General features: G+C 28.9%; 1 protein-coding gene across 3 annotated transcripts in view; it reads right to left on the bottom strand.

Moving 5' to 3' along the window:
• Positions 1-17,693, bottom strand: part of LOC107440339 (eukaryotic translation initiation factor 4 gamma 3) — an 82,225-nt gene that overhangs the window by 9,357 nt on the left and 55,175 nt on the right. For all 3 annotated transcript variants that reach the window (XM_087157849.1, XM_087157851.1, XM_087157850.1), the window contains exons 10-24: positions 17,014-17,144; positions 12,711-12,827; positions 12,074-12,232; positions 9,994-10,200; positions 9,777-9,917; positions 9,586-9,662; positions 7,743-7,914; positions 6,695-6,796; positions 6,448-6,604; positions 5,428-5,528; positions 3,847-3,974; positions 1,648-1,713; positions 1,339-1,550; positions 1,149-1,243; positions 362-534 (exon numbers count right to left, since the gene is read on the bottom strand). In XM_087157849.1, coding sequence (XP_087013975.1) covers positions 362-534; positions 1,149-1,243; positions 1,339-1,550; positions 1,648-1,713; positions 3,847-3,974; positions 5,428-5,528; positions 6,448-6,604; positions 6,695-6,796; positions 7,743-7,914; positions 9,586-9,662; positions 9,777-9,917; positions 9,994-10,200; positions 12,074-12,232; positions 12,711-12,827; positions 17,014-17,144 — 2,038 coding nt within the window. The remainder of the gene's footprint in view (positions 1-361; positions 535-1,148; positions 1,244-1,338; positions 1,551-1,647; positions 1,714-3,846; positions 3,975-5,427; positions 5,529-6,447; positions 6,605-6,694; positions 6,797-7,742; positions 7,915-9,585; positions 9,663-9,776; positions 9,918-9,993; positions 10,201-12,073; positions 12,233-12,710; positions 12,828-17,013; positions 17,145-17,693) is intronic.

Below are 17,693 nucleotides of genomic sequence, written 5' to 3'. Positions count from 1 at the left end.
CTCAAAATAAAAATGCTTGATTTTTTCAAACAGTGACTCGTAATCACAAAACTCTGGATCGCGCTACCGTGATATCCATGTTTTTTGTTCACACAAGAATGGAAAACGGATAAGAATCGAAAGTCTGGTAAAAATCATTAAAAAGTGTAAATTAGGGAAACAGCGGAGAATTCTCTTCCTGTTTTAGTTTTGTAAATAGCTTGGAGAAAGAAAAAGAAAAATTTGAGTAGAAAATAATTAAGGTAGAAATACTTGACAATATTGTAAAAAAAGTTATTAAGCATTGCATTAAAGTTTTGAGGTCGATCTTCATTATCAATAAAAAATAAATTAAAAAAAAAAAAAAAAACTATCAACCTACCCTTTTTTATAATGGTCGAAGGTGATAATATTTTGTTTGACTAAGTTAAAAAGTAGTTGGCCAAGGGAATGGCGCGCTTGACTAGAGCGCTCTAGGACTTGGTTGATTGCAGCATTAATGAACAAATGGATTGTACTAGGAGAAGCCAGCTCCGTGACACACCTGATTGCTTCCTAAAAGAGTAAAAACAATGAATGGCATATAAATATATTTTCTTATAGAAATGAAGAGGAATGGATCTTAATTCAAAATAAAAATTATGTTTTATTTTTTACTCTATTTTATCTCACATTTAACATAACTCTTTCATTTAATTTAATAAGGAGAAAGGTACAAATCAAAAATTGGAAAAATATTTTTAAATTGTTAGCCAGAAATTCTTCCGAATACATTTAGCGTTGTCACCCAAATCTGTAAAAAAAAATTCTCTGTGTTTTGTCTAAGCTATACCAGGCTAACTATACTAGTTTTAATTGCCAGAAAAACTTTTAACCAACTTAAAACAAATAATGCTATAGTAAATAAAACAGTTTAGTATAGCAGAAATATCATCCATAAATATCCCACAGAATGAGCATTGAGTGGTCACTACTTTTTAAAAGACGAAAACAAGAAAAAAATTCCTTATTATTTCCTAGTTAGTAAGGAAAAATTCCCAGTTATTTTAGCTGATTCTTAAATTCCCTGCATTTTCCAGGTTTTCCCTGTGGAGCAGCAACCCTGACATTCTTTCAGTTTTATAATGAAAAATCCTATAATATATAACCAAAAGTTAACTAAAACATACCTCAAAATCATTATTATGTAGAAACTCATCAACCAGTGGCCTAGCTTTAACTTCCATCTGATCAATATTATATTCTGGACCTTTCAACGTCAGTTCTGGAAGAATAAAAGGTTAGAGGTTAATAATCAATAATTTATTGCCAATATCAGCAGCTTTTGAAAAAGCTAATACATAAAATAAAAAAGCATACCCATTGAATCAGCTCCCTTGCCATTGAGTTGGAGTTCAGGACTCTTTTTTATTTCAGTAGCTTTAGTCTCACTAGAAGTACCACCTCTAACCAACCCTTTCACTGCTTCTATCACATTATCTCTTTCCTTAGAGGTAGATGGAGTTTTCCTTATGGCAGGAGGCAGCTGCGTATTTCGCCCACGACTAGATTCACGACTTGATGCAGCAGATCTAATAGGAAGGAAAAAAAAAAGGTATTTAAAGATACATCATGAAATGCATGTGTTACAAAAGATAAGTAGACTATTAAGTTTTTTTAGGCACTTACCTTTGAGATCCTCTTCTGTTTTCAATAAAACTAGGATTGGAAGTTTGCTCAGCCAAAGCAGAATATCTAAAAAAAAAAAAAAAAAAAAAATATTGAATATTTAACATGTGATAAAAAAAATACAAAAAATTGTTATTTCTATGACTGCCAACTTTCCTTCCAATCAGTTCATCCCGTGACTAAAATCTTCTACAGTTAAATGCGCTTTACATCTTTTTTTAAAGGGAAAAAATTCGGGAGATTTTAAAACCTGTGCACTAATAAAACACCCCTTTGCTTGGAAAATGGTTTTCATGACCACATAGATTTATGAGAAAAGCAGCAGAGATTGCTCAAGTTAAGTCTAATGCGAATTTAAGACAGTCACAGGCGTTTGGAAACCCAATTAAAAAGTACGGAATTTCAAAAATAGTGAAGAAATTCTTAGCAATAACCGTAAAAGAAAGTGCAAATCAAATAAAATGAGTTCTTGCAAAATTGCATGTTGTAATAAAAATCTGATTAAAAAAAGTGTAGAAATTAGTAGAGTTAATTACAGACAAAACCAGGAAAAAGAAAGCATAATATATGAATAGGAATCAATCGAACGTGTCAAAAACTGTTGCCATGTGAAAATTCGCATGTGCCAAAGTATTAAAATTAATGGGATTTTAAAATGAAGTAAAAATTCAGAACGATAACTGACAACTAGAAAATAGTTCATTCGAATATATATGTTTTTAAATTAAAATAAAATGAGTAAAAAAAGAGGGGAGGGGAAATATCGGCAACAATAACTGCCAAAAGAAAATACAGTGAAACCTCCTGTTATGGACACTCCTGCAAAACGGACGCCTCTCAATACGGACATATTTTTAATTCCCCGGGAATCTTCTATGAATAAACCATTACGTACATTCTCCGCAAAGCGGACACTCCCGTAACCGGACGGTCATTTTGATCCTGAAACGTTGTTTTTTATCTCTACAAACCGGACACTACTTTTTCTAAATAAATTGCAAGATAAAAAAATGCAACTTTTCACCATTTTTAAAGCATGTAAATAAAACTTTTTGCCCTATCCATAACTAAAAATATTGTTAAGCTATTTCAAAACCGAAAAATCAATCTTTCTCCTGTCACCTTGCCTTATCTTTGTAAAGAAAGGAGAGAAAATGGTACTGCTCTCCTGAAATAATTCTGACATCGGCATCTTTTGATCTTTTCATCTGGACCACACAGGTTATGAGACCCCTCAAGTCGAAATGACCTCTCTCAATGCTTCCTCCCCATTGAAAATTTCTTTAATTTTCTTATCAATTTGAAGACTGTATTTAACACAACTGGGGTAAAAAAAAGAGAACAGAAGTATAATCTTTGGGGTGTTTATATAAATGAAACATTTATTCAGACACTTGATAGCTGATCAATTGTGAATAATCATCTCCATTGGTCCTTATGACTTACAGGTATGCATTACTTTTTCTGTGAATCATGGGAGGTTTATTTTCCAAGAAGGTATTAACCATGTTCCCTATCAAATGATAAGTAGGTGTAAGGGGATGTGAACCTAATAATTGAAACGGACTGAGGACAGTACGCTCCTATTTGGCATCATATGTCTAACTTGAGTATCCATGCTAGTAGGAAAATTATATTTATTTATCTGTAGCTACATCCAGAATTATGTATTTATATCAAACTTCTTTATATATTCTGTTTTATCTTTCTTATTGTTTAAATAAATATTTTTGTAGATATTTACAGTATCCTTGTAGATATTATTTAATTATTTCTACATCTTTGAGAATATTCTAAAAACAATTTACGGTGTTAAATTTCGTTATTATGGTACCCTTCTCTCATAAACGGACAAATTTTTTGGTCCCATGAATGTCCGCTTAACGGAGGTTTCACTGTATAAGGATTTTGTACCAAGTAATTATCCAAGTTTGTATCAAGTAATTTGTATACTGGCTTTAAAATCCAAGATTTTATTCTCTTTTGAATATATTATCATATTGCACTATGAAAAGCGCATGAGTAACTACAAAGCAGGAAATAAAAATTTAGAGAACTGGTTTCAAAAACCCAGAAGATTTTAGTCCAGACACCGAAAGGCGAAAACGGTGCAAAAATGCAGAAAGTTTTGGCAAAACGTGGAGTAGTTGTTCAGCTGTTTTTGAAATGTAGAAAAATATAGAAAATAAAAATTATTACCTGTTTGTCAGAGCTGTCTTCTCAGGATCAAAAGAACCTGCAGGAGTCTTGGTACCACCACTGCTACCTCGACCCCAACTTTGCATCGCTCTTCCTGGTCCAAGCCTTATGCTATCTACTTCATCAGGCTAGAAATAGTAAAAAAATCAAGTTTTTTATGCTACTCACTAAAAAAATGCTTAAATTAAGTTTAAAAAAAAATTTAAAAAAAGGCACACAGAATGTTTTAGGAAAAATAAAAATTAAGTCACCAGTACAGAAGTCATAACAATGAAGTGTAGTTTAATTTGCTTAAGATTTTGTAATCTAAAATCCTTCAAAAACACAATCAATTGGTTTTATATATCTTATTTATTTCAATTGCTTAGAAACACCTTATTAAATCAAAAATAAAATGGTAAAGCCATTAAGTGCGACATTTAAGTTCTCTACACTGGAAAATTCAAATTTTCCAAAATAGTGTGACTTAAAAACTTGTCTATTTGTATATATTTATTAATAACCACATTATTAAAATAGTCTTATACATTAAAAAATAGTCATATATTAAAAACCACACATTGAACATACCGTAGTTATTACCAGATTAAACATTAAAGTCATTTCAAAAGCAGCACATCACTAGATTTCTGATGTCACACAATCAGTTACGATCAAAGAAAAAAAAAAAATACTTTCATTAAATTTTAAGAACTTTGTGGCAGAATTTTTTCTGGCTTTCTGCGATTAAACTCAAGCACTAATATCTTTCAGCAAAATACTTTCGATAATAACAAAAGATGTATGTTACTAATTTAAGGTGACAAAAAAACATTTATTCATAAAAACATATTTTTAATTGAACATGTAATATTTTTTTTATTATAATATTATAGGCGATTTTTAAAATTTTGCTGGGGAGAAAAACTCACTAATTATTATTTCCTACATTGCATTTTGTAAATCCTATATTTGCATTTTGTAGAAAAAATAATTAAAAATCATGCAATTTGTAGCAGTTAATGCTGAAATCACTCGAATCTGAATATTCAAAAAGAGGTTACTCAAACGAGTGTTTCGTTTCAGGGTCTGATAGGGGTAATAAATAATTTCGGATTTTAAAAATTACATGGAAATCAAAAGCAATAACTGCCAAGAAAAACGAAAGAATTGTTGCCTTATAAGGTAAATTCTCGAATGCACAATTCGAACTTCCCATATCGTCTGAAATATATTGGGATAATTAAAAACGACGTGAAAATCAATAACTACCGGAAATATAATCGAAACACTACATGGATATCTGTTTCTATTGGCGTAAGTTGAACTTGACAAAAAGTGATAATTGAAATGCGTTTACTTGTAAATTTCCGCAGAAAAAACAATTGTTTCTTCCCATCTACTGCAAAACCATGTAACTTTCTGAGACAATGTCGCCGTAATTCTGCCACAGGATTTAATAAATAACAAAATATAAATATCAAACTAACTAAATATGAAAACCACCAGTTTAGACAGGATATTATGAATAGGAAATTGAACTAAAACTATTTTAACTTGATTTACCATGTAACTAATGTACTATTAACAAAATAAACTTACCTTAGTCAGTTTTAATTTATTAGGATCAACAAGACTATAGCTGCCTTTACTACTTTTTGTAGAAGACGTCCACCCATCTTCAGATGTTCCCATGTTTCGAGCTAAACAAGAAAGAGGTAAATAAGGTACAGGAAAATAGTTTTTGAGTCATACTGCCTATAATTTAGGTAAAATAAATTTCTACAATAACACATACACATCTAATGCAATGTTGAAAACTAGCCACAGTTAGAACTAAATTCTATTGATTTAATTAACTCTATTAATAAAATATCATTACTTCCAAAAACATAAAAGAATAAGAATAATATTAGATTTTTTCCCCTATAATAATTGTACAAATGTAAAAAACCCAATTATAAGCTATTCATGCTTCTGTAATAAATTAGTTCATTTCCTCTAATGACTTAACAATTATTGAAAAAAAATTTGCCAACAAAGAATTTTTACAATTTCTAAATTAATGAACATTAAAATAAAGGGTAACTCATGTTCCTTTTTTTCCGCAGCAAATCTCTTTAATTGGAAAAAAAAAAAAAAAAAAAAAGGAAACTCCGAATATTTTTATTTAAAAAAAATAAGTGGGTCAGAAATAATATATATATATATATATTTTAAAAAAAATAAAGGATTAAAAAGCGTAATACATTGTAATCGGAAAAACAACCATTACTTAAATGCGTATTTAAAAGTACTTTCAATTTCGCAATATATGAAATGTATAATGCTCTTACTGCATTTCGATGGACAAGAGAAAAAATTTACAACTGAAATTTTTTTTGTAAGTTTATCTTAACACTATTTTCCAAATAGTAATTGGACACAATAATAATACTAATTAAAAAAAAAAAAAAATGAGAGCAAAAATGCTGAGATTGAACCAAGACAATTTGTCTGAACAAAGAGTAATCAGTAGATGGTTTCTAGATTGAACGAAAACCCGAAAATAAACACCCTTATGCACTTTTTAAAAACGCTGAGCATCATGCAATGTTTTAAGGTATGTTAATATATACACACCAGTATTTTTTCTTCTGTCTCGGTCATCGGGTACTCTTTTTTGGAAGGACATGTTCTGCAGATTCTGTTGTTGCTCACGTGCTTCACGTTCAGCTTCTTTGTGAATTTGGTCAATGGTTTTAGGATTGTTTTCATCTCTTCTAGGAACCCAATCATTCTAAAAATACAAAAACAAATTTAAATACTCAATTTTAAACACAAACAAAACTTAAAGTAAAGTCATTTGATAGAATATTTAATAACTTACCCTTTTTAAATCTATAACATCTTGCAACATGAACCTGACCCTAGAACTAGTTAAACGTTTGTCTACAATCTTTTGCATTTGGTTGAAATAATTTTCCATCATCTGAAGAGAGAGAGATTGTCAAAATATGGGTTTAAAATGAGAGAATATAAAGTATTTTGAGAAAATATGCTAAAATATGTTTAATTACAATACATATTACTTCATCAAAAACAGATTATGAAAATTAAACATACCAGTTTATGTAATTCATTTTAGTAAAAGCTTAAATGAACAATTTCAATTCATTGTTTATTATTTAATTGAAGATAAATTTTTGAATTGTAATATATGGCAGCAAAACACAAAAATGTAAATATTGTTAACTTCTGAATAAAGTATTACATACTGAAATATTTCAAAATTAGGCCATAAGCATGTTATAAAAATAACCTGAATTAGGATGCTTTTTTCTCGTCAAAAGTTCATAAGTACACAAAAAAATAAACAAAATGCAAAAATATATGCCAAGACTTAACATTACCTTCGCAAATTAACTAGTTTTTGCCAAAGGGCACGGGAAAAATATTATAATGTTAAGTTGGCCCCCCATGATTAGCAAAAATTCCACCTTCTGGAACTACACATTGCAAATTAATTCTTAAGTAAATAACACAAGTGTAAAAAATCTAATGAATCACTACTAATTATTAGAAAACCTCCCAATTGGATCATGCAATCCTAACAGGTTTTGACACCTCATTTTGACTTACTGCCAGTTACCTGACATATATCATTTAGGTTTTTCATTTTATCCTCATTTAAATTAGATAACACCAATACTTTTACCATACCATACTTTTTCGAAAAGGAATACAGAATAATCTGTAAAAAGATTTATTGTTCTACGAATCGGAAAATATGTTTAATAAGCTTTAAAAAAGATTTTTTTTTTTACTTAATTTGAAGATAAGTTGTTTTTTTTAAACTTACATTTTTTACAAGAATACTTTTCCTCACATTTTATTACAATTAAACACAGATCAAAATGAAAACAAAAAGCACTTACACTTTCTTTTGAACCTTTAACTTTTCGATCATCTAATTCTTTACCTATTGTCTTCAGCAATTTACACAAGCACTCAAGTGATTCTTCATCTCCTTGGGAGATGAGCCTCTTTATACATTCATGCATGATTGGTTCAGTTAACATTCCAAGTTTAAAGAGTTCGCCAATAAATCTAAAAAAAAAAAGACAATTGTAATATACTTTAAATTTGTTTTTATAAACATAAAATTTATATAGAATTGAGAATATTTACAGCCAATGTTTAGAGCTAGGACGCATCTTCATATTTATAGATTTTAAATTTAAAAAACAGAGTAAAGAAAGAGTTGAAACAATAAAATAGCTGAAAAAAATACAAAAGCAAATAAATGTTTTCCTTTTTTTTTTATGCAGAATTTTATTTTAAAGATACTTTTCTCGTAGGAAAGAAATACTCCTGATTTTTAGGTTTTCATTTCGGAATAAAAAAACTAAGCCAATGTCTGGTATACTTCTGCTAGAATTTTAAATTAATAAAAAATAAATAACAAAAATACTTAAATCACAGAAGTTTAAAAGATAATTCGCTCTAGAAATGTTTTTTCTTTCATTTCTTAAAAGAACACCATAATTTTTAAAAAACATGATAAAAACATTTTATATTCTAATAAAATATGACTCACTGTGAGTGATGATTTTGCTACGAATTTGAACAAATTGGGGGGAAAAAATTAGATTTTTCGGCAATCTAATTCCATGTCTTTCCAGGATTTTTTTTAAAAAAAATTTGTTAAAATATGACATTTCATGACAAATTATGTTCAATACTGAAATTCGTGACTTTCCAGGTGCGCGGATACCCTGTATATATAATTAAATATTAACTAGGTTTCACATAAAAAAATAAGATTAAAAAGAACCATAAAGTTTCTTTTAATATTTAACATCTGAATATTTTTATTAATCCATTTTTATGTCAAGTATTTCGTTCAACATTTTTACGACGAATTTTAGGAAATAAAATTCTGTAAAAATAAACAAAATAGGAAATGGTGTCATTTTAGAAACAAAGCTATAAATAATAAATGACTAAAATGCTTTCAATAAACTGTAATAAAAATTAGAAATTTGTCAATAATTTTTCAGAAGTATAAAAATTTTAGTTTCTTTAAAAAACATTTAAAACTACAGTCAAGTCTCGATTGTTTGAGTTTCCCATAAATCGTACCTAAATGAGTTTTGCTCCCAAAAAATGACCAATGCAGGCACAGCACTTAGTGAAATGAATGTTGAAATACAAATCTGTGAACGATGTTTTTAAACAATATACATTAGAGAATGATTTTAAAGTACAATTAATCTGATGCAATAATATGAATATTGTAACTTCGTGTAATGCAATAGATTGCTTTAATTTATTTTAAGATTTCTTGAATTTTAAGTTTCAAATCATTCGAATTTTGGAAATGGGCTCTGTCATGTCCACCTCAAATTATAGAGATTCTACTGTATATAATTGACCTCTGATCTATATTTTACTTAATGCTACATATTATCAAGTTTTTGAATTTTAATCACTATTTAAAATTAATAGACGAAAATTAGATAAATTTTTTTTATTATTTTATTATATTACTATGTAATTATCAAAATTACAACAAGAAAAAAAAACTACTCTTAACACTATAAATTAATTTAATAACAAAATAGCACAAAGATTTTCATTTTTATTTTAATTAGTAAGCAATTAGTAAGATATAAGTGATACGGTTTTAGTGAGAGATTTAGATGTTATTTTTTAAAGGCCATTTTAATACACAGCAAGTATGTAAATTATAAAGTTCTTAGTGTATGAAATAATCACCTTATATTGCCAAGCTGCCTATATCTCATTTTCTTTTCTTCATCATACATTTCCTGCTCTAACTCTTTCTTCTTTTCCTACAACGGAACAATTTTCAAATGAGTCAAGATTTTAATTCTTAACTACTTAAAAATATCTGCCTCTGCTTGGCAAAACAGTTTTTCTAAGTTTATCATAATAATTTAACTCACTGGAGCAGCCTCTTCCAGAGCCTTAACCCTTTCCTCGTGTTTCAACTCATCACTTCTATCCTGTTCAAATTCTTTCTGGCACTTCGTTAAAAGTACTTTACGGAAATTCACAAAGTCCTTATTCTTAGTGGGCACTTTAATCTATATTAAAAACAGATAAATTAATATACACCTTAATGCAATTTACAATCATTTAATTCAAAATTAGTTGGCTTACCAATGCCAAATGCTTGCACATGTTTGCATAGGGAACACTGAAGTTTGGCTCGTCCACAGCCTTCTCAAATATTAAATCAATGATTGTGCACAGTTTTTCCTCGGTGTCGATATTAAGATTTTTAACTTGAGTCAATAGAGTTTCAAACTTCTGTGGCGTAAGTTTATTAAGGATTCCTTGGACACTTCTTTTAAGTTTCTCTTTATCCTATTAATAATAATAATAAAAAAATGAAAATCATAATTTGTATTACACGCTTGTATATATTAAAGTAATAATTTAATGTTATATTAACTAATTACTTAGTTAAATATAACATTAAAACTTGTAGAGTGAACTTAACAAAGAGTAGTTATAATCAGCATGAATGATAAGGAAGGAGATAAATTTATCACAGAATGTGTAAATTGCTATTTATTCAAGTTTAGAAAAAAAACAAGAAAAAAAAAAAAACAATTTTTTGCTACTCCGCCAGTATTTTTAAGTTTACCTTTTTATTTCTTTCCTTTTTGAAGAAAATTGCATTTAAAAGTTGGATTTTTCGAAGGTTCAATTCCCTATACTACTGCCTTTTTGGGAGCTTCACGCTTTATTCATTTCAATGAATAAAGCGTGAATGAATTAACTTAATTAATGAATTATCTTAATTAATTAATAATGAGCTCAATGCCTAAAACAATTCACAGCCTAAACACTCCTTCACAAGTGTAAAACTTCATTTTAAATTAAAATTTTGCAAAATTTATTTAAAAAGCTAAAAAAAGGGAAACTTAAGTTAAAAAAACAAACAAACTGCCAATTTCTTACTTTCTCACTTTAACACATGAAATAACAATATTAATCAAAGGATAGTATGGACAGGACCACTAAAAACTTTCACTACAATCGGGTGTTCACTAAATCTAGAGTTCATTATTACGGAATCAGGCTGTATAATAAATTAAAAATTAATTTTGATAACTTAAAAATTTCGAATTTAATTCAGGGTGTGTAGCCAAATCTTTCAACAAAAAATAAGCACCTTTTAAGCAATCAAAAAATATTTTTAAGCACTATATACATTAACAAAATGAAAAATAATTTTTCAAAGATTTTTCATGATCATGATGTAATAACTAGTTTCTGACGAATAACTATTTTCTTGATTTTATAGGCCATAATAAAATGATCAAGATATTTTTCTGTTCGATATCAGAGGATGGAAAACGAAGTCTGAAATTGAGAATATCTGGCAAAATGCAGCAGAGTTGCTCATGACAGGGTTGCCACTCAAATCTGAAAAAAAAATTCCCTGTGTTTTCCCTGTACATATTATACACAATATATTAAGAGGAAACAACAATTACTGTGCTCTTGTGTGAGTTATATTGGGCTAACTATATTTACTAGCTTTAATTGCTGTAAAAACAGCTGAACACACTTAAATAATACTATAGTAAATTAAATAATTTAGTATGGCTGAAAAATCATGGTTAAATATCCCGCATAGAGTGGTCACCATTTTTTAAAAGACAAAAATAAGAAACAAAATTCCCTGTATTTTCCCAGTTTGTAAAGAAAAAATTAAAATTCCCTGCACTTTCCCTGTTATTTTAAATGATTTTTAAATTCCCTGTATTTTCCAGGTTTTCCCTGTGCTGTGGCAACCCTGCATGAGAGTGCAAGAATCTCGCAGAACTCAGTTCAGTAGGCGCACATACAGACTCACAAAGTATTTCACCAAACATGTAAAATAATTGGCGCTTTCATACGCTTTGGACCAACAGTATGTTGAAATGGATTGTGGTTGAACAAATTGGGAAAACTTTGAATAAAACAATGTGAAAAGCACGCCTTTGCACAATGCACGGCGAAAATCGACAAGTTAAAGAAAAAAATCTCATTTTCGAAAAGGAAAAACTAAGCACTTTTTAAAAACACCCAATGAAAAAAGCACCTTTAAGGGCTTTTAAGTAACAAAAATAAAAAAAAAGAACCTTTAAAAATGCTATGCACCATGTAATTGATTATCCAAGAAATTAATTATCTTACAAACATGCAAAAAATTTTTACATTAAAAATACAAAACAATCAAACATACAAGATCTATCTGGTCACTACCGGCATCTTGCTTGTACAAAGGTTTCCAAGCATTATCAGCTTCATGAAGTTTAACATTTTGAGAAAGGGATATAACTTTTTTGGTTTTAGAATCTCTACCTTGGAGACTACGTCGATTAGTATAATTGTTCATCTGGGGCTGTAAAGACAGAAAAAATTATCACATGTTAAACATATTTGCATAATAACATATATAAATTAAAAAGCAGAAATTTTTCTAGTATTTTTTAAATTAATTTATTTTTAAAAAACAATCTCATTTAAAAAGTAAAACATCAAAATTATTAATACTTCAACTCAATTCTAAAACAACAAAAGAAGAATCTCTACAGAGATTCAAGCAATATAACCTAATCCTTTGCTTACAGCTGCCACAACTAATTTACCAGAATGTTAAGCACAAGCAGAAGGTTAAAATAACAGCTTAATACGTATGCAAAGAAAAAAGCAATTTATTTTAAAAACAGTATTTTTTTTTATAACCATATTTGTCGAATTGTCTTAACATCCTTAATTAAAAAAAAAAAGTAGACACGTAATTTTTCAAGTTAAAAATTTTTTTTTTTAAAAGTTTCATAATCTATCAAACTAATTATTAACGGAAATATGAAACATACCATTCTAGGTACTCCTCTTTGTGCAAAAGTTGGCAAAAAGTGATCTCGGAAGTTAGGCATCACAGGCATTTGTTGTTGCACCTGTCTGTTGACTTCGTTCAACTTCTGTATATGAGCCTATGAAATAAGAAGTATATTAATTAAAAGTACTTGAAATCCTATCTTAAAAATGGTTCAGTCAATAATGCAGGATTTTTTGATAAAAGAGTTTTAACAGACATATTTCTTACTGTAAATTCATGTCCCTCAAATAATTTGAAAAAATGAGAATAGTCATCAAACAGCACATATAGGAGCAAAATTTACTGCACCTAATATTTCATAGAGAGAACAACTTTTCTGACCCGAGGAATTTTTTATTCTTACTTTTGTATAATTAGTTCTAATTATAAATATATATACATACATACACCTACACACACATGGAGTATCAAAATTTAAAATGAAAAACAATAACAGCTAAATTTAAATATTGTGCACCATTTAAGTGGAGAACTTCCCCTTTCATTTTACCATACAATGGACATCAAACTATTTTTAATTTAAATAACTCTTAGTATACAAATGCTGTAAATTTGGGGACCATATTATTTTTGCTCTTGTTAACTTCATTTTAAAACAACAAAATCCACTTAAAACAATCAAAGAAAAGGTGATTATAAATAAATGGTGTTTAAAACATTGAAATTACACTCCATAGGTATATTCAGGGTAACTGCTACATTTTAGATTTTCAAATTCATGACAAATTCCTTTTTCTCCGACAATAACACAACAATAAATTTTAAAAAGCATTATAACAACATTAATTGAAATGATAAGTATAACCAAAACTGTTATACTCTGCATCTTAATATTTATAGATTTTAAATTTAAAAACCGAGTAAAGAAAGAGTTGAAGCAATAAACAGACGTGCCAACCTAGCAAAATTAACATTCAGGAGTTTCCCTAACAAGAATTCAGGAGATTTCAGGAGGGGTAAAAAAAGGTGCATGGTATGCAACATTTGGCACTTCTAAGGAATTTTAAGTAAAAAATTTATTAAATATAAGAATGCAAGAAATTTTACACACTAATAGAGCAATAATTGTTTAAAAATATTAAATGGAAATAAAATAATTAAACACAGATTTAGCAACACAAAACTATATTAGGTAGATACTCTTTAAATAAATACCATTTCCTTAATAAAACATTATTCAAAAACCCGACACTGTAATGAAAATACACAAAAACTTTTAAAAAATAAACAAATTGAATAAGTATTTTATTTTAAAAAACCAATTCAATACTAATGTCTGTACAATAAAGAACCAATTATCCGGGATGCTCGGGACCATCGCTATCCCGGATGTCTTAATTTCCCGGTTTCCTGGATCGACAAAAAATTTCGTTAATCGATGTTTTATCAATCCCAAATTACAAGGAAAAAATGTAAACACATTTTAAAGTAAGAGAAAAAAGAAAAGCACTCCTAAATCTAAAAAGGAAAAAAATTGTAGAAAAATAAAATTTAAAAGAATAAAAAAATTTGCAAGTTTAGACAAGAAAAACAAGTTTAAAAAATAATTACGATTCATAAATCAACTAATAAACAAAACCAATGATTAAATAACGCAATATATTTCATGGGGGGGCGAAAATAAAAGGAAAACCTATTAATCTAAATAAAAACAACACTTGAAAATTATCGAACCGAAACGATAGTTAAAAAACGGCACTAGCATAAATATTAAAACCTAGAACAAGGCAAGATCAACGGACTTTAAAAAAAAAAAAAAAAACTAATGAAAAAATTTGGTAATACAAATAATTTTATTGAGTGCAAAATTTATCATGAAAAAGAAAAAAAAACGTAGTGGAATCAGAAAAACGAAACTGCAATCTGCTTCATAAAATAATTGTATGCTTAAATTAATAAACAATTCTCCTTTTTTTTTTTATTTTATAAAAACGCGATTTTTAATTAAAGCAGGTGTGATTCCACATCAAGAAAAACTTGCGAATGATACCGCACTTCCAAAGAATCAGAATTTATTCAAAAGAAAAACATTTTATTTTTATTAATCGATGTCAAATAGATAAATATATTTTTCTCTTTCATCTTCTGTTCACTGATATGCATGTGCAATGCATTTTCCCCACCCTCTCGTAAATCAAACTAGCAAACGAAATCATCATGCCACTCCTTTGAGTTTAACGACCTAAAAGAGAATAAAGATCTAAAATCTTCAAGGTCGCGGAAGAAATGACGTTTCTCTGGGTAAACGGGGAAAAAAATTCTTCCCTTCCTCACATTTTCCTCTACTCAACTTCAAGGATTAGTCCAGTTTCCGCTTTTTTTTTTTCATATCGTTTTAGTTCAAAATGGCGGGAGAACCGAGCAAATTTTTTTTCCGGATTATCTGGATACCAGATAAATGGTTCTCTACTGTATGCATGAAAAAAAGAGTTGCAGACTTAGCTCTCCGCAATTAAGTCTTGCTAAAGTCATTGGCACACGATTTGTTGAAATTGATCCGTACTTCCGTTTCGACTTAAGACATCCTTGAATTTTTTTATTTTTTTTGAAATATACGAAGACTAAACGAATAATTGATATCACGTTGCTAGTTTAAGAGCTTGTTGCCAACCGTGGAAAAATACGCATTAAAAACTATAAAACAGCAAGATACAATATCAATTCCAACTATCGAGAGTACGAGTTTCCCCACTCCTGAACGGACGTCACTCGATAACGACATGTGACGTCATTGCATTCAACTCCACACGAAAGAAGAGGAAGATTTCACCCGCCCCCAGTGTAAGGGGGCGGGTGAAATAGGAGTGTTTTTAGAGGTAACGTTGAAGAGGGGGGAAAATAAAGCATGTTCAGCTACGCTTCAGGCAGATGGTAGTTTGATAAGAGGGGATGGAATTCAAGCTGAAAGAAAAACTTACCTTCGCACTCGCGGAAAAATTAGGTAATTTTGAGTTTGGCCGTCGATCGCAGTAAAATTCGGGAGTTTTTCAAATCAATTACGGAGGGCGGGAGAATAACTCAAAATTCGGGAGACTCCCGCAAAATGCGGGAGAGTTGGCACGTCTGAATAAAATAGCAGGGGAAAAAATACAAAAGCAAATAATTTTCTTCTTTTCTGCAGAATTATATTCTAAAGATACTTTTCTTGTTCACCGGAAAGGAAAGAAATACTCCTGATTTTTCTGTTCTCATTTCAGAATTAAAAAAATTCGCCAATGACTGGCTTGCTTGCTTCGGCTAGAATTTTAAATTGATAAAAAAATAATAATAACAAAAATTCTGAAATCACAGAAGCTTAAAAGATAATTTTCGCTCTAGAAATTATGTTTTTTCTTTCATTGTTTGAAAGAACACCATAATTTTTAAAGAACATGATTAAAACATTTTATGCTAACCAAATATGACTGTGAGTGGGGATTTTGTTACAAATAACTCAGATATTCTGAACACCAGGAAATGGGAGGGGGTGGGTGGGTAAATTCCATTTCAAAAATAGATTTTTCGGTGACCTAAATCCACGACTTTCCAGGTGTGCGGAAACCCTGTATATTATAGGAATTAAAATTTAAATATTTAATTTTTACAAAAATTTACAATAAACAAAGTTACAGGGGTGATTGTGAGCCCAAGTCAAAATTCCGGAAAATTTCTGGAGTAAGAAAAAAAAATGTATAGCGAAAAAAAATTTAAATATGGTTTTTTCCTTTTTCTTAATACTTCTTAGATTACTTAAAATATATTTAAAATTTTGCACATACCTATACCATTTACACATACCAATGATGACTTAGAGAAGTAATTGAAATTTACAAGTATGACTTTCTTTGTTGAGTTTATGATTATAATAACTATTTACTGATAAAAAAATTACAATTTATCTTGAATATAAGCTTATAAAGTATCTGGCTCTCCCTTACAAACAAATAAAATAAACTGAAATTTTTACGTTCCACCTTTGAAAATTTGATTTTTGGAAACCTTAGCGATTAATGATTTTTTTAAACGTCTTAACCTTCGATCTCCGGAAACTTCTGGATCACGGTTAGCAAAAAATCCGGAAATCCAGAGCACAATCAGCCCTGAATTTACCAAATATGTATATTCTTCTTAGTCTAACATGTTTTGGCTAACCTTTACAGAATAATACAAATTTGATGATGTTTTAAAATATAATGCAACAATATTGCAAATGCAATTCTTTCCTGTGCCCACACAACAAAAATATTCAAGATGCTTTAGTAAAAAAATAACACTAAAACAAAACTAAATAAACAATATACTTTGTCTTTAATGACATCTAGGTTTGGCAAGTTCTGTGGTTTTACTAAGGACGATGGCTGGCATTGTAATTGAAGAAGAAAATCCCTATCATATTGTTTCTTCCCCTCGATATTTACAGGACTCCATTGATCTATAATGAAACACAGTTTATAAACATATGATTTCAATTTACAAAGGATAATTACAACATGATCCAGTAGATTTTTAAGAAATATAAATGTCCTGATAACTGTTGCATAACATAAATATTTTATTGTAATCATTTTAATTATAGTTAACACTATAAATAGTCTGCAATATTTTCCATTTATGATCGACATTAAATGTACTTAAATTTTAAATATTTTTCAATTTGTTAACTTATAATTTTAAATACTAATAAAAAGGAACTTTATACCTGCCAACCTTCTGGGAAAAAAAATCCAGAAGATTTTATATGGTACAAATTTGAACGCAAAATTTGGGAATTGATTATCAAAAAATTCCCTTTTTTAATCTCAGAGTGAGAAGATATAATTTACAATACTAAAATCAGTTTTGAATAGTAAACATTATAAAGAATTGTACATCTAATCAATAAAATAGAATTTTGAATATGTTTATAAAGTAATGATTAAGTTAGTTATTTTCAGAAATTATCATAATGGAAAAAATATGTAATCCATAAAAGAAAAATGAT

Source organism: Parasteatoda tepidariorum, chromosome 2, assembly GCF_982258835.1.
Source record: "Parasteatoda tepidariorum strain Cologne lab strain chromosome 2, Ptep-v5.0, whole genome shotgun sequence".
NCBI lineage: Eukaryota > Metazoa > Arthropoda > Arachnida > Araneae > Theridiidae > Parasteatoda > Parasteatoda tepidariorum.
Note: the sequence above shows the minus strand (reverse complement) of the source record. Positions and strands in the feature narration are given on the sequence as shown.